Source organism: Cyprinodon variegatus, unplaced genomic scaffold, assembly GCF_000732505.1.
Source record: "Cyprinodon variegatus isolate N-32 unplaced genomic scaffold, C_variegatus-1.0 Scaffold3, whole genome shotgun sequence".
NCBI classification, from domain to species: Eukaryota; Metazoa; Chordata; class Actinopteri; order Cyprinodontiformes; family Cyprinodontidae; genus Cyprinodon; species Cyprinodon variegatus.
In genome coordinates this window covers 2,311,876-2,332,912 of record NW_015150456.1, presented here as the reverse complement: position 1 = coordinate 2,332,912, position 21,037 = coordinate 2,311,876, and the positions used below count along the sequence as shown (strand labels likewise).

The window sequence follows — 21,037 nt, the reverse complement described above, 5'->3', positions numbered from 1 at the left end:
TATATTGCACTGAGTTATTGAAGAAGTAACCTCAATAATCCAGTAAATCACTGAATCAGGAGACAGCTGGAAACAGACTGAAACTGATCAGCTGAACTCTTTAGATCAGCTGGAAACAGAAAGTCCTGATTAAATGCCGGACAAACAGGAAAAACCAGACGTGCTTGACAGCAGGAACATTGACACGCAAACTATCCGATCTGACGAAGTTCTTCGGTCTGCAGATCAGAACCACGAGACTGAATCCCATTTCTAGCGTTAACCCGGCCATTAGTATTTTCCTTCCTCCTTCAGAAGTACTTCAAGTAATCTGGAGGTGCGGCCCTCCTCTTACAAGCATGACTTTTTTATTGGGTGTTTGCAAAAGGAGCTACAAAGCGAACCAACCAAACGAGTAGGGAGATCAACAACATGGGTAACCATGGCAACACATACAAAAATATCACAGAAAGTATTGCTATGAAAGGAAGACAGGGTTGTCTTCAAAAAAGATTAAGATTTTAAAAGATTAAGATTTTATCTCTAGACTGCACCAGATACCTGAGAGTGAATAAGCAGAGTGTTAAACGGGGAAAAAAAAACAAAAAAACATATATATAAAAAAATGCTTTTGCTGCAAATGTCTGCTGGGGAAGTTTCAAACCAGTCCTGTTGTTTTCCTTACTTTACAGAATAAGTAAAAATATATAATGTATGGGAACGGGTGCTGTCAAAGTTGAAGGGAAAAGCAAACACACAGAAAGACGAAATAAAACAGATTTCTTACCCGTGCCTCTCTGCCATGTTTCCCATGTTTCTGGTTGGATGCTAACTCACTGTGGTCCTTCTGCAGACACATAAAAAAATAAACTCTTCTAATCGTCATCAACCGGCGACAAAATGAACAGAAATCGTCCGAGGCCTCTTACTGGAAGGTTGCTGCCGCTGTCCAGGTATATCGCAAGCATAGCACAGGACAGGCCGCTGTTGGTCTGAAAGAAAAACAGGATATTATTCCAAAGACCCGAAGCTGCTGGAAGCCAAATAACAGGTGGAAGGTTAGGATTTTTACGGAAGGTCTGATATCCCTGCGAGGCTCAGAGCTCAGGGCGAGCCACTGCAGCTTCAGATGAATCTCTCCACTAGTAGCACTTTCCAAGGGAAACCACTACAAGAGGAAAAGACTAATAGTTAAACGGCACCAAGAATGTTTTATGATCTTTACTGATTTCATTCAGAAATGTTCATTCAAAGCTTACCTGGTCCATTTCTTTCTCCCTCTTTATTTCTCCCAAATCCATCTTATAACTTAGGGAGAGAAAAATAATGTGATAAAGATGGAACTTGTTTTATATCTTGTATAAAAATTTCTGTATATTTATATATCTATATACATTTATATGTAATTTTTTTATTTCCAAAGACATGAAACACATGATTATCGAAAAAAAAAAATGCAATATAAGTGAAGCAAATAAGTGTGTTTCATTGGATTTGAGCAGGTAAGGCAATTTGCCAATGGAATCAAATGTTTCATGTTTAAAATAAGAAACAACACCGTAACTTATTGCAAGTTTATTACAGCTAAGTATCTTATTCTAAGAGACAATGCTCATTCTTTAGGCAGACTATCTAATTTACCTGCCCAAATTAAGGGCAAATACACATATTTTCTATCTGTTTTTGCTTAAGCTTATGTTTTCAGAATATAAAAACCACATTCCTGTGCAGGTGTGGGACACAAATGGCCTTAAATCTCCAACTTTACAAAAACTTTTATTTTTATTTGTTCTGTTGTTGTTGTTAGATTGGTGCTAACCTTCCTAGAAAATCGTCTTTATCTCTGTCTTCATCGTACAGATCCACCTCCAGCTCCTGTCCCGGCGCCTCATGAACGACAAACTGCACAAAGAAAATATTTTTCAGTCTTTATTGTTTGAGATTAGACAATGATTAAAAAGGATTATGATCTCTGTCTGATATCAGGTCAATTCAAAAAGATATTACTGCAATCTAGAAATGTACCAGTGGGTACCTCCCACTGAAAATGGTTTAAAAACACGCCTAAATATGATAAGGTTTATTTTAGATCAGGGGTGCTAAAGTCCAGTCGTCAAGAGCTACTATCCTGCAACTTTTTGATGCACCCCATTTTTAACACACCTGACTCAAATGAGTGGCCCCTTGCCATGCCACTGCTGGGCTAAATGAGGGGATTGAGCCTTTCGATTCAGGTGTCTTAGAGAAGAGATGCATCTAAAAGTTACAGGATGTTAGTTCTTGAGGACTGGACTTGAGCATCCCTGTGTTAGATATATAAAGCAATGAGAAATGTCTTAAAAATGACAGAAATCTGCCAAAGTGTGTAAAGACTTTCATTACTTTACCTCATAAACTTCATTCCATCTCGGGTGCAGATTTTCTTTGATGGTCTTGGTTTTGAAATGTCGGTTTCCCACTCTGACCGTGGCGTAAGGGTCCGACTTGCCTTTCACTAAGCCCATCATGTAGGTGTCCTTGGCCATCAGGTCTCTGGCCTCCAACATGTGGACCCGGACCACGCCCTGAAGAGGACAGCAGCTGGCAGGTTATTTGGGAATCTCTTTGCTCAAAGTGTGAGTGGCTCTTCTATGTTATACCTACCCGAGGCAGAGGAAACCTCATCTGATCTACTTTGACTTGGTCAATCAGGGGAAAACACATGCGGTTCGGCAAGACTATGATGGACGCAATGATGTCCATAATGGTATCTTCAGACAGAGAGCTGCAAAGAGGAAAGATCAGGTTAAAGAGGAAGACTAAACCTCAAAAGGTTTGGGCAGGGAGGGCGTTAGAAGACTACAGTCAGACCTAAAGCCTGGACTGTCCAACAGATTGGTCATGCCGGTCCAGTTGATCTGCAGAGTCTGAGGAGAGACACAACATGAGCTCATTCATAGATCCAGCCACACCTGCTACCTTATGAGTCAGATAGATGTTAGTGTGGACTTACAGGGCGGCGAATGAAAAAGAGAGTGACTCCTCCCACCAGCGGCGCCTGGCCAATCAGGGGCTCTAGGATGACTCTAAGCATTCCTTGGAACTAGAAGATATGAGCAGCGTTTACAGCAGTTGTCTACAGAAACAGCAGAGAGAGGATTCAACACCGGCGCCCCACCTGTAACCCTTTAACGCCCACGGTGATGGCTGCATTCACATCTGCATCGATGTCCACGTCACTGTCATAACTGTGGAGGAAACGGCCGCCGGTCAGTCCTCATTGAGAACAGAGCAAAGATTGTCTTAGTGTGTTCAACTGACTTTATGTTCATATCCAGGATCACCTCCCTCTGGTCCACTTCATGGGTGTACGATCTAATCCCAGTGATCTTTGGAGGCTGAAAGACATTAAGAAGGAGCAGGTAGGAGGGTAGGGGGGTAAGACAGAAAACTGGCAGAAGCTCACTCCAAGACATCCAAGCAACTTGGGTAATGTCTTGTAAAGACAAAGTACACCCTCCAAGTTTTAGAGTTTACGACGTGAGGAAATCTTAACATAATTCCGCTTTTATGCTCACAAGAAAGTTTTTTCTTTTGCTTCTTTACCTCTTTTCTGCCCTGTTGACCCTATAGCCTAGCCTCGTTAGACCATCCTGATCTCGCGAGCTTTCAAGGTTTCACTCGCAAATCAGTCTGGAGACTCTCCGTTAAAGAAAATTTGGAGCCGTTTACCAAACGAACGTCCAATCAGCGTTGGCTTTGAGGCGGGTTGAGGTGTGACGCAACAAGATGCGCGGCAGTTCAGTCTAAAGAACATGGCGGCTTCAGCCGATGAAACTAGCGTTAGCGTGGCTATCGAGCAAGTTTTGTCGGAATTACAGAGTATTTCTTCACTGAAAGAAGAGCAAAACACTGCTCTGGAGGCTTTTCTCAGAGGAAAAGATGTTTTTGCTCTTCTCCCGACTGGTTTCGGCAAGAGTAGCCTGGCTTGTGGTTGTGTTTTCGTCGTCACTCTGTTAGTACGTCATATGCTTCGTTGATCTGATTGGTTTATTTGGCCCGTCTATCACCAACATAGGCCAATCAGCTAACCAGTATTTTCGCCCCTTCCCAAAATTACTTCAACGGAAGGTTTCCAGATGGATTTGCTCCGCATATCCATCTGGTGGAGTCAGTTTACCTATAGCCTGGTTTGTGCTCAGAAACCAGGTCGTCAACGCAGATACGTGTTAATCTGTTGGTTTGCCCCCGAAGCCAAAACACACAGTGCCATGGCTACGGCTAACTAGCTTGTCAAACAGACACATGGACACCCACAATCCTAGCTAGTTCCTGATTGTTCCTTTTGCGTTGTGGCGCGGAATAACATAGCGCAGACCACACTTCCAAATTGGGCATAAATCAAAAATATCTGCGTCATACCTGTGACAGGCTAACTGTCACACACTGATGCAGGAGTATAACCAGCCCTTGAAGTCTTAGCGAAACGGCTGTTCCAAACGTTGCATTTCTGCTGCCAGTTCTGTTAGCTCTACGCCTGCCGAAGACACAGACGTCCATCCCCATGAACACTGGGACGGAACTGTATCGGAAAGGAAATTATTCTTATTTCAACCATTGCATATATTAGCTGCGACACATTGATATACGATTGGCCGAATTTAGGTGTACAAGCTGACATATGACTTACTGGCCCGCATAAGATAACGAAGAAAAAGACACAGATTTTAAGACAGTATTTTTTTTTTTCTAACTGAGGCAATGCTAAAAGAAATGAGGCTTTGGTAAACCCAATGTGGATGCATAAAGATTCAATGGAGATTCAATGGAGAGATGAGACTCTTAGGGCGGAATGATCAGCATCATTTTTAGAGAACGCCAAAAATCACCCATCAACAGATACATCCAGTATCAACTGTCAGGCACAGTGGTGGGAGGTTGATGATATGGGCTAATTCTGCACCAGCAGAAATCTCAACACAACAAAAAAAAACATCTCCAGAGGAGGAACTTTGCAGGGAAAACTTAATGAAATGAAGCAACGATGGGAAAAAATGAATAGATATGAATAAATATCTTGTTAGGGACCCTAAAACCAGAGAGGGTGTACTGTCTTTATACCTTCACTTTATGCTTGTTTTTTTTAATTTTTTTTTAATTTAAAACAGAAAATCAGATGAAGAAGTAAATAAACAGAGAAACATTGAACAAACCGACTGGTCAACTCACTTTGTGTCCAAGGTGAATCTTGGTAAAAGTGAACATTTTGAGCGCAGAGTTGCACATCCTGACCGTCTGCTGGATATTGTCTTTCAGAAGTTTCTCTATGTACATCCCGACAAAGGGCCAAGCTTGCTCCAACACCTGAGCACGCAGCCAAACCCAAAAAGACAATGAATCAGCATCCTGATCAAACAGGTTCTTCTAAAATGAGATCAACTAAAGAACCAAACACATGGTTAGAGAAACATTGTGAGTTCATTAAATTTGTGTAACAGTATAGTAAAACAGGTTAACATCTTTTTTTCCTGATTAAACAAAGAGATCGGTCTAAAATGAGTGCTTCCTTGTTTGCTTGTTTTTTACATTATTTATAACTGCAGGCCCACCTGGCTGGAGCTGTGGTCTGATCATCTCTGCTGCAGAACTATTTAAAACCGATCTTTGTAAAGTTCTCTCAAAGTATTGGTGTCTTTAATAGGAAAATATTATCCTTAAAAGTAGAGATCAATCGATGAGGTGTTTTAAAGCCAATGCTTATATCAATTATTCTAACCAATCCCTGATATGTGCTGCTAAATTTTGTTTGATTCTTAAGGCCATGATAAAATTTTAACAATCATAGTAAATATTATATAAATTATATAAATATTATATCTCATTTTTAACAGAGAAAAGCTGATTAACTATCAATCAAAACAAATTTATAATGAAGGAAACGCCAATGCATGGACTCAAGATATGGCTGCTGAATGTGCTAATAAATCAGCAAATGCACATATGTATCAGTAACAATAATATTGAATTAAAGTATTGGCTGGCGAACGTATCCATCTATCTCTAGGTTTCCCTAAATTCAAAAAACTTTTATAAACTTATAGATTATAAACTAAATTTGACTGCTTTTTACAGTTCATGTAGCTGAATTTGAAATCTTATATATGTTTGAAACAAAATAATAAAAACCAATAGGGCTGCGATTTTACCGATACGATACGCAGGGGCAGATTTAGGATATTTGGGGCCCTAGGCAAAGACAGGCATGGGGCCCCTGAATTGAGAAGACAACACATAAACCAGACCCATTAAACAGAAATTTTAATAGAATAGACATACATTATTTGTTCTACATTGTGTCCCTCTCTTCTTGTCCCTTTTCTTGTTGTTTTCCTCTCTTTATTTTGTACTCAGCTGACTTTTCATGCTGTCTCTAAAGAAATGAAAGATTCTTTCCAAGCACTAAGCTCACTTAGCTGATTGCTCCTTCCTGTGTTTCCAAAAAGGCAAAAGTAAATAACCCAGTCCTTGTTTTCGCTGTAGACAAGCCATGATCTGCTTCTCTGTTCTCCATTTTTCATTTGGATGAAATAATAGCTGCATGAATCATGACAGCAGACAAGATAGAGGAAAGCAGGAGGCGGGGTTACCAATCTACTTGCTCTGGAGAGCAGAGTTCGCTGCTTTTAGATGTTGTCTCCAAAGTCTCCAGTAGCAGAAAAAAGTTGCTAGATTTGGCGCTAGATGCTTTTTGAAATAAAAGTGCAAGAGGGGTCTGAAAAGCGCTAAGTTGGCAACACTGCTCTTCTCACCGTTTGTTTTCAAATGGTTTGCTGCTGTCTGTTTGGATCCTTTCTGAACATGTGCAGACACAGTACATGTTCAGCACAGTTGTTGAGACACACTTAATGTTATAAGCGTTCTGATGGCATTTTAACGAAAGGATTTTTATCAAAAACATAAATAATGTGCACAGATAAGGAATAGTTATATTAACATGTAAACAGAGTTTTATGGGGCCCCCAGGAACTTGGGGCTCTAAGCATCTGCCTAGTATTGCCTAATGGTAAATCCGCCCCTGACAATACATATCACATAAGATTTATGCCGATATATATCTAGATACATTACCAAAGACATTATATTGCAATTATTTATAATAATACATCTCTGAAAAACCTCATAAGATCTGTTGTTGCTCTGCTGCGGTGGTGCAGAGCAGCTGAATAATGGGCATCTGGGTAATGTGCTGCCATCTATTGACTGGAGGTTTAAAATATACAGTATATATCCTCTAATAAGTTATATATCATCTGATGAAATATCACAATATTTGACAAAATCAATCCTTTCTTAATATGGCTGAAGCTAAATTGGCACAACTTATTTCTAAAAATAATGTTAAAGTAAACTGTAAAGGGAAAGATGAATCAGTTACAATAGGTAACAAAACAGTTACAGGTTTATCTAGCAGTGCATCCCATCAATATGAATCGATTTAGCATGATGTTTTTCTGTACAGGGGCCAATGACAAGTTCTAAAAGGACACTGGCCTCTTAAGGCCCCTGTCTAGAACCGCACGATTAAAGAAAAACAATTTGATTGAGACTGTACCTTGTTCACCCAATTAGCCTTCTCAACATCTGTGAAATGCACCTTTGGAAGAAACAAAGAGTTAGAAAATTATATTAAAAATCACAACCTGCAAGTAAAACTGTCAAAATTAAAAACACTGCATGCATGATGAGGAAGCTACGGAAGAGGATTAGGGCCACTGAAAAAAAAAGTTAACTGATTTCTAAATTTTATGGGAATTCTGAGATTAAAGTCAGAATTCTGAGAAAAAAGTCAGAATTCTGACTTTTTTTCAGAATTCTGACTTTAATCTCAGAATTCTGACTAAATTCTGAAAAAAAAAAGTCAGAATTCTGAGATTAAAGTTTTTTTCCATTACTAAACTCAAATAACTTTTAACTTTTCTTTTTTTTTTTCACTGGCCCTAATCCTCAGGAAGCAATACTGGATTAAACCAAATAAATATGTACGGATAGGAGTAGATAAAAAGGAAAATCTCTGTTAAGATAAATGTCCCAGATTTAAATTAAACTCATGACTCTGCACTCCAGATATTTCAGATTCTTTCATATTGAAGAAGAAGTGATTTCAGGTTTTAGGGCTTATAAGTTTCTTTGCAGCATAAACACTGCAAACTAGAAAAGAGGTTTGGGATCATGTTCTGAAGCACAGCTGGAATGGGATCTACCCCTCTGACTAAAGTCCCCCCAAATTAAACCTGAATTCTGCAGGTCATCATTCTGTTGATGATTTTATTCTGCTACAATCAGAATATTGCAACCCACCAATAACAGCCAACAATGATTACACACATTCCTCTCACATTACAGCAAGTTTTTCTCTTCTCAAGTTACATGAGTCACTGCGTTTCTGGGTGTGGTGCAGTTAAATGTGCAGAGCTACAGGTCTGCTGCTGCAAAACTGGGCAACAATCCGATGGGAGGCCCACTCTGGATGGTCATGCAAATTTAGAACAATGACACATTCATGGAGACCAAAGCTGTTTGGGAGGTTTTATAAAACTTTGCGCCAAACATGGCTGCCAACTTAGAGCAAAAGTGTGGAAGAAACATCATTCCTGACATTCTGGAAGTCTGGAATGTTGCTCCCAGCCAGGAAAGTTTCATCCATCTGCTGCTGACCCACAGCAAAGCAAAGCCCCCCACTATAAACACACACATACCCAAGAAGCCATCTGTAAGGAACCCTTCAGCTCGGTGTTGATAATATGCTTCTCGTTTTCCACTAAATCCAAAGCGCCTCCGATCTGGACGTCCTTCCACTGCCGGTTCTTCTGCCACCAGGTGAACATGAACATGCAGAGCAGGACCCAGCTGATGCTGAAGCCCAGGTACCCGGTCAGGTAGACCGGGTAGAAGACCACCAAAGCCCGGCCGAAGTAGATCAGGAACTCCATCAGAATGCGGTTCACCGCGGATGGGCTCAGACGCTCAGTGCTGCCCGGGATAAAGCGGCTCTCCTGCGCGCCTGGATGCGTCTGTGCGGCGGATGCCATTTCAGCCACGTCCCGCTGAGCGGCTCTCTGCTCCAGAGGAAGCGCTCAGGCTGGAATCCTGAACAGATTTACGCGCTGTCTCTTATTCTGGATGACAGCGTGAAGTGTTGCCACAGGAGATCCACCCTCAGCCTGAAAACTTCCGTGTTTTTAACTGACGAAAAGCAGGTAGACACACCTTCGGCCAGACACACCTTCTGCCAGGGCTGGAAGAACCGGATTCCATTAAAAAAAAAAGAAAAAAGGTTTAAATAACTTTGTTTAATCAAATTTATTAATTGTATTAAAATATATATTTTTTTTGTTTCAGAAAAAAAATATTAACGTGAATCTGGTCTGAAAATGAGACCAAATAAAATATTTATTAAAAAGAGGTTATGCAATAACAACACGTGTCCTGCAGGTGGCGACAAAGAGATATAACTAGTGTAAGGCAAGGCAAGGCAAGGCAAATTTATTTGTATAGCGCAATTCAGTACAAAGACAATGCAAAGTGCTTAACATGATTAAAATACAGGAAGATAAAACAGAATCAAAGCAAGTAGGAAAAAATAAAATAAAATAAAAAATGCAGAAACAAAAAAGAATAGTTGGATTAAAGAAAATATGTTTTAGTTGAACTATTTAACTAGAACAGTCAAAGGCAATCCTAAACAAATGTGTAAAGTTTACAAAATTAACTCAAGAACATGAAAAAAAAAGTAGCGCTACAAGAAATGTTGAAAGCAGGAGTAGAAAAGTTGTTTATTTTTGGTAAAAAAAGGCTTTTCAAGGTGGTTACTAACTGCTTGATCATAACATCTGATTTGATATTAAAGATTGATCTAATTAGACTGATAGGTCTGTACAAATTCCTGTTTTTTAAAAACTGGAATAATACATAAAATGCAAACACATCATCAAACAAAAAATAAAAATATATAGCAAACAATGCTTGTGAACCAACAAAAAGTCTAACATAAACATAAGCTTGTTTATCTTTCAGTGAGGTTACCCATAATGCACAGTAGACAGTTTCTCTTAAATAAGAGTAGCAATACTGTACAATAATATTTCTGATATAAAAGTAAAATCTAAGGTGCAGAAAAAAAAAACCTCATGTCTAGAGCTTTGAGCATATTTTGCATTATTTTTATGGGTTTGGATTTGCTATCAATTCTGTAAATATTTCTCAATTTATAGCCTATCTGTAAAAGACAACGATGTTTGGGCTGTGTAAGCTTAGTACTTTTATATCTAATATGTACATTTTTAGGTTTATTATTAATTGGACACTTTATTATTTAATGTATTTTAATAATTGAATTAGTGGCTGGACTATATTCATGTAAAGCACTTTGAATTGTCTTCTATAGAATTGCCCTTTACAATTGTTTCTATTCAGTGTGATTTTATCTCCACCTGAATATAATTAGTCATATGATTTTTAGTATAGTCTCTTTTTCTGTTTCTGTCCCTTTGTTTTTAACAGCTAAATCAAAGGTGAGAACAGAACAAGACAACAACTGGAGATTCACATTAAGAAACCTTCTATTTAACTATGCCACTAAAAAACATACAGTAGGGGTAATACAGACTATAATCTAACTGATTGAAATCACGTGTTAATAATAAGCAACCAAAGCCATTATGGAGATATTCAGATACTGAAAACTGTAACATAGCAAGTAGCTAACGGTGTCATGAACCGAGGACAGATGGACCCAGTATTTAAGGAGAGACAGTCCAGTCCAAGAATGTCCCCAAGTGCTGCAGTCTCAGAGGTCATGCTGGAAGTCAATCCTGGTCAGGGATCCAGAACAGAGAGGAACAGACAGGAACAGACAGGAACAGGATCCAGATCAGGCAGGAACAGAAACAGGTGGCAGGATCCAGACTTCCAGGCATCCACAGGCTCCCAGGAGGGTTCAGAGTCTGACTGGGACCAGAAGCATGACCAGGTGGCACGCACAGCAGGAGACAGGATCAGGTGCAGACAGGCAGGCTCAGTGGAAGAGGGTAGCCGAGACGGGATTTGGAATCAGAACTTGATGCAGGACTTTAAACTGGTCTCCTCCCTGGAGCCAGGCTTACTGGATAAAAACTGAATCTCCCCATATATACAGCCAAAAACCCAGAGGACTCCGCGGGGGAGGAACAGTGGATGATCAGGAGACGAGACAAACACAAAAACCCTCTTTCCACTGGCTGCCAGGATCCAGGACATGAACCAAGGCAAAAACTGAACAGACAGACTAACAGAAAGACAAGTAATGATCTGGCACTGAATGCTCAGGCTGAACTGAATATAAACCAGAGGAAACAGGTGAGAGGAATAAATTATAATTGAGGCAGGGAGGGAAAACGACAGGTGAAAGGAATTACTAATTAAGGGAGAGCAAACAGCCCAGATCATGACAAACGGATGATCTATCTATCAATCTATCTATCAATTAACCCAGAAATTAAACACAAAGGTTTTTGAACTATATTTTTAAAAAGTAACATTTCAGAATTAAATATTTTCCAGTCATTAGCATTTGCATAGTCCAGCCAAAAACAATATAGTTGCCTGTTACAATAGAAATAAACATTTTTAGATTAAAGGCCAACAATGACATTCATTCCAAAACTACAGGTAAATGATTCCTCTGGGGTATAACAAATAATTCAACAAACAGTCTTATAAACATATTGAGTTCTCATTTAATTTTTAACATATTTTTGATGATTTCGCATCTCTTCCATGATATGGTGAAGTGGAAATATATCCTGTCCAAATTCTGAAAATGTCATGTGCCAGTGCCACCTTCTGGTATGTTTGTCCTTTACACTGTTCTCCTCGGAACCTTAAAAGTTTACTGCGCCCTTTTTCATTTAGTTGGTCCTTTAGTCTGTGATCCAGCAGCAGGTCCAGTTTCTCAGAGTGAAAAACAGCCTTTTCAGATTTAGTCAGTTTTCATATTTCACAAAACAACAGTTTTTCTAAAGGAACCAATTAAATATTGCTATATATTATTGCAGTGAGTTTGGATATCTTATGGTAGGCCAACTGAATTTTTATTGATAAAAAAAAAGGATTAGTTAGAGGATAAAATATTAGCTGATTTTCTTTGTTTCATCTTAACCTTTGCATATTGTGACTCTAGGAGGCACTGTTTGCTTTGTACACTTGACTTGACCTCATGGAGTCTGCTGTTCAAAGGCTTTAACCATTTAAAGCTAAGTGTATCATATTTGATACATTTCTGAGACTTCTGCGTCATCAGTGTGATATTTTCTTTTTCTTGAAAACCCTAACTTACACAATCAGACACATGTAGTGAAAGCAAGTAAAAGATTTTACAGAAATGCAAATGTATCAAAATTGATGCAAACAAATAATTTAATTAAACACACAGAAGAGTTTGTCTTTTATACCATTTGTCAGAAAGTTCATAGACAACTCTTATTTAAGAAGACTGGGATTTTCGGTCAATTATTTCAAGGTCCAGAGGGTTAAGCTGATGTATATAGATTGGGGGTTTTATTCAGCCACTTTGACTCACTAATGTGTAGGAGACACTTTCTGCTTGATTCACATTTGCAGGGCTACTTGGGAATGTTGCCATCAGCCTTGAACATCTATGGCCTGAAAATTCTGGCAAGTGCTGAAAGTTTCTAACTCAAATTAGTCAACAGACTATGTTTGAGCTGAGAGTGTCTGTTTGATTTTTTTTCCAATTTTGCTGCAGATTCTCAGTCGTGTTTAGGTCTGGCTTTTGACTTAGACAATATAACCCTATATGCTTCTATCTTAACTACTGATTTTTAGTTCAAGGTTTAAAGGAAATGTCCGGTCACATTAAAAATTCAAACTTCTGAAAGTACATTAGATATAAAATTATTACATACTGTTCAATAAATGATAAGTGTTTTTAATTAAGAGTAATTTTCATTTGAATGTGTTTTACAGGAGGCATCCATGTTTGTCAAAGAACACTACTGCCACCTACTGGTTTATGACGTCACGGTGCGGTATCGGCTGTTGATCAAGTCCCAGTGCTGTATCTGGTGTTTGTCACAACACACTATTATCCAAGTCATCTTCAAAAACAACATTAAGTTGGCAACATATTACCTGTTTTTTTCTCTGGCCAGAGGTTTGATGGCGAATCCTCCCTCTTCAAGTTGGCAATCCAACAATGAACCCGGATCAGGATCAGGAAAGGTGAAATAACTTCTTTTTTTTTAACTTTTACCCAATGTATTCCAACATCCAACTGCCATGCACGTGGGCATTGTCAGTTTCACTATAGCTCTGGTGAATTTTAGTGGTGAAGTCCTCTGGAAATGTTCAATAATTGTTGTTGATTGCAGATGTGTCTAGTAGTTCCCATTGATTTAGCTTGTAAAGCGGGGAGAATGGCTCTAGGCTTACCGCACCGTGACGTCACTGCTGGAAGATGGCAGGAGTGAAGTGTTACTATAATTGGGCAAAAATGGCCGCTCACAGTGATCCCAACGAAAATTATTATTATTATTATTATTTTAACTGATTAACGCTAAATTTATTATATCACAGCAAACATATTAGTTTTAGGTATGATTAATGATCCATTGATTATTCTTTGCTGACCGGACTTCTCCTTTAAGCTTTTGGTCCAGCCCAAAACCTCCAACTCAATCTCGCCTCTTCTAGTTTTTCTTCTAGGGCTTCCATAAATCTAACTCCATCCATTACAAATCAACACTAATTATTTTGATCAATAAAGCCCATTAGATTTAGAAAAACCCAGAGCACAAGTAAGAAAAAAGCTGGCAACAATATCATAACAAGAACCAACAGAAGGATCTAAATGAAAAGTCTGAGAAAGTGATAAATATTCTTATGCTGCAACAGCTTGATGAGGAACCGGTTATTAAATAACTCCCTGCAGCTGTTTGAGCCGTTTAAATCAGTACATCTGTTTGGCTCAGTAAAAAATTACTAAACACAAAATAATGCACAGTAAGCACAGCAGTCCAAATTAGACCAAGTAAAATGTATTTATTTCAGCTATATATATTGTTTAAACAATATATAAAGATGACAGATGGCCTTTGTCCTTTCACTATATGAGATTAAACACTTTCTTATTTTGTTGTCAGTTAGGAATGACAAAATGATTGCCTTAACACCAATATAATAAGAGAAAATCGTTTTTATTACTTTCAAATGTAGAAGAGCTTACAGTGAAATCATATGTTGTTCAATTCTTGTTTTTAACAAGGAAAAGATGTCAGTTTTTACTTTCAGATTTTACATAGAGATTTAATTTAATGTTATAAAGTGCAGCATTAAATGCAAAGTAGCTCCCTATCAGAAGTAATGCATTAATGTTCAAAGGATTCACAGCTGCCTATCACTGGTTCCTGACATTAAAGCGTCATTTTAAAACTGTAAATAGGCCTGAAAACAAACTAGCAAGTCAGTGAACTCAAGGCAATGGAAATAAGACTGAAATCTGAAAAGAAAATTAGATTTGGCTTTATTATCAGATGTTTTATGAATGAAGTTGCGTGTAACCATGTGTGGATTTCTATTCGTATGTTTATATGTACAAAAAGCAACTTTTTAATTACAGTTAAGACTAATTTTTAATGGAAATTGGGAACATTGTTGTTGTTAAGCACTATAGGAGGGTGAAGGAGTATGATTAAATAAGTTTCACTTCCTTATATCCCTTTTCAGACATAAGAACTTAATTATACATATAACATCATTAAATGTGTCATTAATTTATGCATAAAGTTTACATTTTTACCGGATTGTCTGAAGCAAAGTAATTCATTCATCACCGTGGCATTTAAATTAAACATTTTCCTTGTGTGCTACTTGAAAGTAATCAGGTACTCTGGATATGCATGAGAGTCGTGAAACACTACAAACATGTTGGGTTTGGTCAGGTTGTCCACCACGCTGTCATACAAGTAAACATCCGAGCCCCCTTTAGGTGGTGGAGCGATCATGTCCTGCTGAGCCAGGGTGTAGTCTCCTGTCAGCACTCTGCAGAGGTACATGAACTTCTCTCCGTTCTGATTTGGTTTGGAGTAGGTGTCACTGCTAGAGTAACTGGCATTAACAGCAAAGTAGGAGCCTTTGCCATAACAGGTAGCTGAAAATGGAATAACAGTCAATCAGAGAAGAAATCTGTAAATTAGTTACAGACGTTGTCATAAGTATAATTTTTTCTTTATTGAAATAATTCTTCAAAATCAAAACTCTTAAGCCCCGTTTTTTTTTATAGATTTGCTTTAAATGAGCTAAGCTTTTTTTTTGTGGCCCTTCTTTCTACATGATATGGAAATAAAAGCCAAAAATAAAAGTGGCTGATAAAGGTAAAGAAGAACATGCATATATTTTTCACTGAATATCCCTTTCTGAAAAATATAAAAAGCATCAGTCTGCCTCAGCTCTTTTTGCTGGAAGAATACATTTGAAATGTGATAAACATGTGATACAGGTTCATCTTTGGTGCTTCTGAAGATGGTGGACTCCAGTAGTTTTATAGTTGCTTGAAAATAATTTCCAGAAACTCCTAATTAGATAAGGTTTACTTTGATAGTTTTCTTTTGAAAACAACTTTACCTTCCGTTGAAGTAATTTTGGGAAGAGGCGAAAATACTGGTTAGCTGATTGGCCTATGTTGGTGATAGACGGGCCAAATAAACCAATCAGATCAACGAAGCATATGACGTACGAACAGCCAGGCTACTCTTGCCGCAACCAGTCGGGAGAAGAGCAAAAACATCTTTTCCTCTGAGAAAAGCCTCCAGAGCAGTGTTTTGCTCTTCTTTTAATGAAGAAATACTCTGTAATTCCGATAAAACTTGCTCGATAGCCACGTTAACGCTAGTTTCATCGGCTGAAGCCGCCATGTTCTTTAGACTGAACTGTCGCGCTTCTCGTTGCGTCACACCTCAACCCGCCTCAAAGCCAATGCTGATTGGACGTTCGTTTGGTGAACGGCTCCAAATTTTCTTTAACGGAGAGTCTCCAGACTGATTAGCGAGTGAAATCTTGAAAGCTCGCGAGATCAGGATGGTCTCACGAGGCTAATAAAGGTCTAGATGGTTCATATACACTAATGATGTTTTATATCAAGCATTTTTAACTTGCATTGTTTTAAAGCTGTAAAATCTGCTAAAGTGCATGGCTAACTGTTTTGTCTTTCCTACAGAATTTAACAGGTTACCCTTGGTTTTTTTCAAACACGGGTTGACTGGCTAACAATCGGCATTTGGCTCCCTTCCCATTGACAAAAAAACTGCTGGCAAGCTGCATGGCCTCTGTCCCCCTGCTGCTCCATGACTGGTGACACCATCATGCTGGGTTAGAGTTGATGATGTCACCAGTGCGACAGATATCAGGGAAGTAAACAATGGAGAGCAACATGTAAGGAAGTGGGGGCATAGTAAGTGTGCTTTATTTCTGCGCCATGTTTAATGAATGTTAACACTGTTGTTTCGGCTTGTTAGATCAGATGGGACGGGCACGGTGTGTTGATGTCTGTAATAATAATAATTGAACTTTATTGATTTCACATTGGAGAAATTTACTTCTGCAAATATCCAATCCCTTTGGGGAGCGGTGGACTGCCATTGTGCAGAGCCCGGAGAGCAATCGGGGGTTAAGGGTCTTGCTCAGGAACCCAAAGTGGAGACAGTGGGATTCAAACCGGATAAAGTAGCAGCCATTCAAAATGGGCCTTCCCAGTCAAACGCCAGCTGAATCGACTCGCCTGCTAATCCCTGCAAGATCCCCACCAACTTCCACCCACTGGCCTTCTCCTGGGGGAGAATTTTTTCACTCTGACTCCACCCTTTCACTGAATTACAGGGTCTGACCAGGAGTTGAGTCTTTAGATCTTAATGTCCACAAATTATGACAGAAAGAATATTTTAGTACAAAGATTGATGTTTAGAAATTAATTGTGGGACCAGCAAAGGACCCATCAAGGAAAGTGGGGAAATTTTGAACGGCTACTATTGTACTTGCAACCTCATCAGAGCACAAGCACTGTGCTCTAACCCACTAGGCACTCCCAGACACTCCCCTTGTTTTTTAATTTCTTTTCTATAATAATTTATATTGCACTCAATGGTATCACGTAACTTAGCGGGTCGATCCGGTACTGTTGTTCCCGCGGCACGCCAATAAGAGCTGAGGTGAGACTGTTCCCACTGCCACGAAAAGTCAATTGTTCCTGGGTTTTTTGGCCAATGGGAAAGAGAATACTTTACTAAAAAGTCACAAAAAAATCACATCTGACTTTCAGTTAAGGAAACTAATGCTAATAATTTTAGCCAAGGGGCTTTAAACCTTTGCTTTCATGGCACAAGTTTCTGCCCATATAGATAACTTTAAACAGGCCTTGCTATACCTGCAGCCGCAATTACATCTCTGAGCACCGGTGTTACAATTACACTGTTAAAATTACATCTGAACTTAGAAGTTTTGTAGAAAAGTTACTGATTTGGTGCATGGATAACCTCCAGTCACCTTTTGAAAGGTCAAGGAAATCCTTAGATTCTCACCGTTTTTTCCCGCGTAGCTTCTGTTGAAGCCTTGAGCATTGATGATGGGGACAGTGGTCTCACATGTGCCGTGGAAGAGACGTTTCTCATTGTTCTGATGATTATTTCTCACCTCCATATCATGTTTTCTGATCTGAAGACTTTTCCACATTGCAGGGTTCTGGATCCTTTCAATCTAATAACAGAGATACGCATTTTAGCACATTGCCAAAGGTCTTTGAAAGAGTGGCTTTCTTTTTCTACTCATCTATTGTCTAATACAAATAATTGTTTTTTTATCAACTAAGGAAAAACATCTCTAAAGTTCATGTGAGAGCAGAGCATCTTTATTGGTCGTGTTACCTTAGTGACGGCTCGTTTACACGTGGCTTGGAAGAGGTTAAGGACTTCGGCGTACTCTGGAGACGTTGCCTGGATGGGGACGGAGTGACACGTTTGGCCAGCCGGCATGGGCTCCCAAAACTCAGGAACATCATCAGCTACGAAGAACAACAATGTTTCATTAGCTTTTTGATAATAGAACACTTTTAGTTAAATTAATTTAAAATAAAAAAAAAATATGATCAGGATTTAATAAAGAATGTTAAATACAATCCTATTTATGGCTGACGTACCTTTTAGTTTGTCGATTCTCCTGATCTGCAGGACGACTCCCTGGCTGTCAGTAGCTGGTCCTTTAGGCATCTGAACAGTATAGTTTGAGCCCTGGATGGTAACTTTTACACTGGTTATTCCCTTCTCCAAGGCATGCTCAAGCTCATAGTTGGTCACCTGATCAACACTCTGATACTGAAGCCCCTGACGCTGATACTGCCATTCTGCCACTGTAGCGGCCAAATCATATTTCTTCTTCAGCTCCTGCTCACCTCTTACCTTCCTCAGCATCATATCTGCCTCCTTACTGGCCTGAAGCACATCTTTATTGAGGCCTTCAATGACTATTGAGGCTTGGCCATTATTAATATGATGTTTGATGCTCACACCCATGCTTTTTTGAATGTCAACGATGCGCTGACAGTCTGCCAAAGATAAGTTTAAGATGTCATTGTCGGTTATCTCCATGCTGCCTTGTTGGTCGGATATCAGATCATTTATCTTCTTCTTCGCTGCATCTATGCTGGTCTGTGAGTCACCACAGATGTGGAATAAAGTAGGCTCCACTTCGATGGTCTCAAAATCAAAAACCTTTTGGTCTTGTTTTTTTCCAGGACTTTCAGGTATAAATATTGCTGTAAAAATAAAAATACTTAAATAAGAATTTAAGATCAAAACTTGATCATTGTAATGATAGTGAAAAAAAAACGGTTTCCTCTCCATACTAGCCTTTAATCTTTTGGCCAACATTTTGGAAGAATCCTGCTTTATCCATTGGATCAGGCACTTCCCTTTCTTGCATGCTGGTGCAGAAATCTTTTAGCATGTTTTGCTGGAAAATAACAATCCGGATTAAAGTCAGGGAGCTGGAGGTGTTTTGGCTCATCACATCAATGACTGCGTCCAACATGGAGTCTGCCACCGCTTTCGCTGCTACGTTGCCTTGGCCTGAAAAGGGTTGATAAAAATCGTTGAGGGTTGAATTATGCAAAATCTAAAAAAGTACTTTCGACATACGAAGTTAAAGATTTAGGATGAGCTTTTGGATGCAAAGAGAAAAAACACTTTACAGGTTTCTTTGGATCCATTTGGATAAAAATAATCAAATACAGAGTGGATTAGTCTTTTTATTCACGGCTTCAAGACTGCATACCTTTTCAGGAATTTAGATTATTAGGAGTTTAAGCACTCAAATAGAAATAAGCTGGTAACCTTTGAACAAACATATTTTCTAGAATCTGTTGGTTATGGAAGAAAAACAGTGTCATTGGAATCTGCTTTTTTTTTTAAACACCGAACTTTAAACACCGAATTTTTTTAGACAATGAATTCCTTACAGTCAATTTTTATATGGTAAAAATTCACCAGAAAAAAATTCAGCTGCAAAAAAATTCAGCTGCAAAAAATTCAGCTGCAAAAAATTCAGCTGCAAAATCCAGAAAATTGAAAATTAAGTGTAAGGAATGTCTAAAAAAAAACAATCAGTGTTTAAAAATCGGTGTTAAAAAAAATTCAGTGTTTAAAATTCGGTGTGTAATAAAAAGGCAGATTCCAATGAGACTGTTTTTCTTCCATAGTTGGTGTGCCTTACCTGTGCCAATGGCAGGAAACGACACAGAGGTATGGGAGTTCTTCACACACAGTTGGAGTGCTTCCTTCATTGCCTGGTGGATTTCTGATGGATTTGTCTTTCCGACCATGTGGAGAATCTTGCTGCACTTTAGACTACCAGGTGCAGTCAATATCATGCCTGAATGGGGCTGGGAACCTGGTAGGGTGTTACAATCATAAGCACATCCAAGCTGTAGAACTAAATCAACTATAAACTCAGCATGCAAACCAGCAAGAGTTTCTGTAATTACCAAGTTTTGTACATTCATCTACAATAGCAGGACCAGCTGCATCCAGAATCGCTTTGGATACTCCTGGGAAAGAAGATAAAGTGAAAGTTAAACCATTATAATGGGAAGGTTTGTTATTTCAAACTGAAAATCTGCAAAAGTGTAAACAGACATGATGTTACATTAATATGTATTGTATAAATGCATCAGTGTTGTTAAGAGAATTAAAGCATGCATTAGTGCAGTTTGATCATTGTAACTTTGCATGATATTACATATTACATATAGCCAGATTTACCTGACTTCAGAGTGAAGTTATCATTTGAAGAGTTGACGATGACATCAGTGGTCTCCTTAGTTATATCTCCAGTCACTACCTGCACCGTCACCTTCCCCAGTTTGGTCTCATGCATTCCTGAACTGGAGACCACTTTACAGAATTTGCCTGCAGGTAGACATAGGCCGGACAGAAATTGCAATTAAACTCTGAAATGATACAGCTATGAAAAAAAAAAAAAAAATTATATATAAAAGTGTGGTTGGGAAATTCAGTTGACTGGAAAAATCTGCCCACCTGTACTTTGTGAAGAGTTTGCTGGAAGTGAACCTTTAGCTGCAGAAGGAGCTGTGGCATTTGGGAACTTCTTCTTAAATTCATCAGTAAATACCTGTGGAACAAGTGTAAAACATTGTCCTTATATTAAAGGCATCTTTCATCTTCATAAATCAATTCCAACAGACAAAATAGGGGTTTTAAATTCTTAAAATTCTGTAATAAATAAAGTTGCTGCAGCATTTTAAATGGATGCTATATACAACATGAGCAAATGTATTTGGCTGTCATGCATAGCAAAATGCTGTACAATCTTGTTCTTAATATATAGGGTCTAATTAAAGATTAAATTGAACTTTATTGATCCCACAGCATTCAACACATCTCTTTTTTGGGAGGCTGCCACCGTGCAGCTATCGGGACTTAAGTACGGTGGCCCTGAAGTGCAAACTGCAACTACAAAC

The 21,037-nt window shown here is 38.8% G+C and overlaps 2 protein-coding genes across 3 annotated transcripts in view; both read right to left on the bottom strand.

The window, feature by feature from the left end:
• LOC107082440 (extended synaptotagmin-3-like) overlaps window positions 1-9,192 on the bottom strand; it is a 20,832-nt gene extending 11,640 nt beyond the window's left edge. The window contains exons 1-14 of the mRNA XM_015371126.1: window positions 8,715-9,192; window positions 7,571-7,612; window positions 5,188-5,322; window positions 3,280-3,356; window positions 3,137-3,206; window positions 2,972-3,061; window positions 2,830-2,885; window positions 2,623-2,743; window positions 2,367-2,543; window positions 1,799-1,881; window positions 1,239-1,287; window positions 1,052-1,147; window positions 909-971; window positions 767-826 (exon numbers count right to left, since the gene is read on the bottom strand). Of these exons, the coding sequence (XP_015226612.1) occupies window positions 767-826; window positions 909-971; window positions 1,052-1,147; window positions 1,239-1,287; window positions 1,799-1,881; window positions 2,367-2,543; window positions 2,623-2,743; window positions 2,830-2,885; window positions 2,972-3,061; window positions 3,137-3,206; window positions 3,280-3,356; window positions 5,188-5,322; window positions 7,571-7,612; window positions 8,715-9,047 (1,452 nt within the window). The 5' untranslated portion in view covers window positions 9,048-9,192. The remainder of the gene's footprint in view (window positions 1-766; window positions 827-908; window positions 972-1,051; window positions 1,148-1,238; window positions 1,288-1,798; window positions 1,882-2,366; window positions 2,544-2,622; window positions 2,744-2,829; window positions 2,886-2,971; window positions 3,062-3,136; window positions 3,207-3,279; window positions 3,357-5,187; window positions 5,323-7,570; window positions 7,613-8,714) is intronic.
• A 5,620-nt stretch (window positions 9,193-14,812) lies between these two features.
• LOC107082597 (poly [ADP-ribose] polymerase 14-like) overlaps window positions 14,813-21,037 on the bottom strand; it is a 54,369-nt gene continuing 48,144 nt past the window's right edge. For both annotated transcript variants that reach the window (XM_015371401.1, XM_015371369.1), the window contains 2 exons: window positions 17,586-17,760; window positions 14,813-15,163 (listed from right to left, as the gene is read on the bottom strand). In XM_015371401.1, coding sequence (XP_015226887.1) covers window positions 14,880-15,163; window positions 17,586-17,760 — 459 coding nt within the window. In that variant the 3' untranslated portion in view covers window positions 14,813-14,879. The remainder of the gene's footprint in view (window positions 15,164-17,585; window positions 17,761-21,037) is intronic.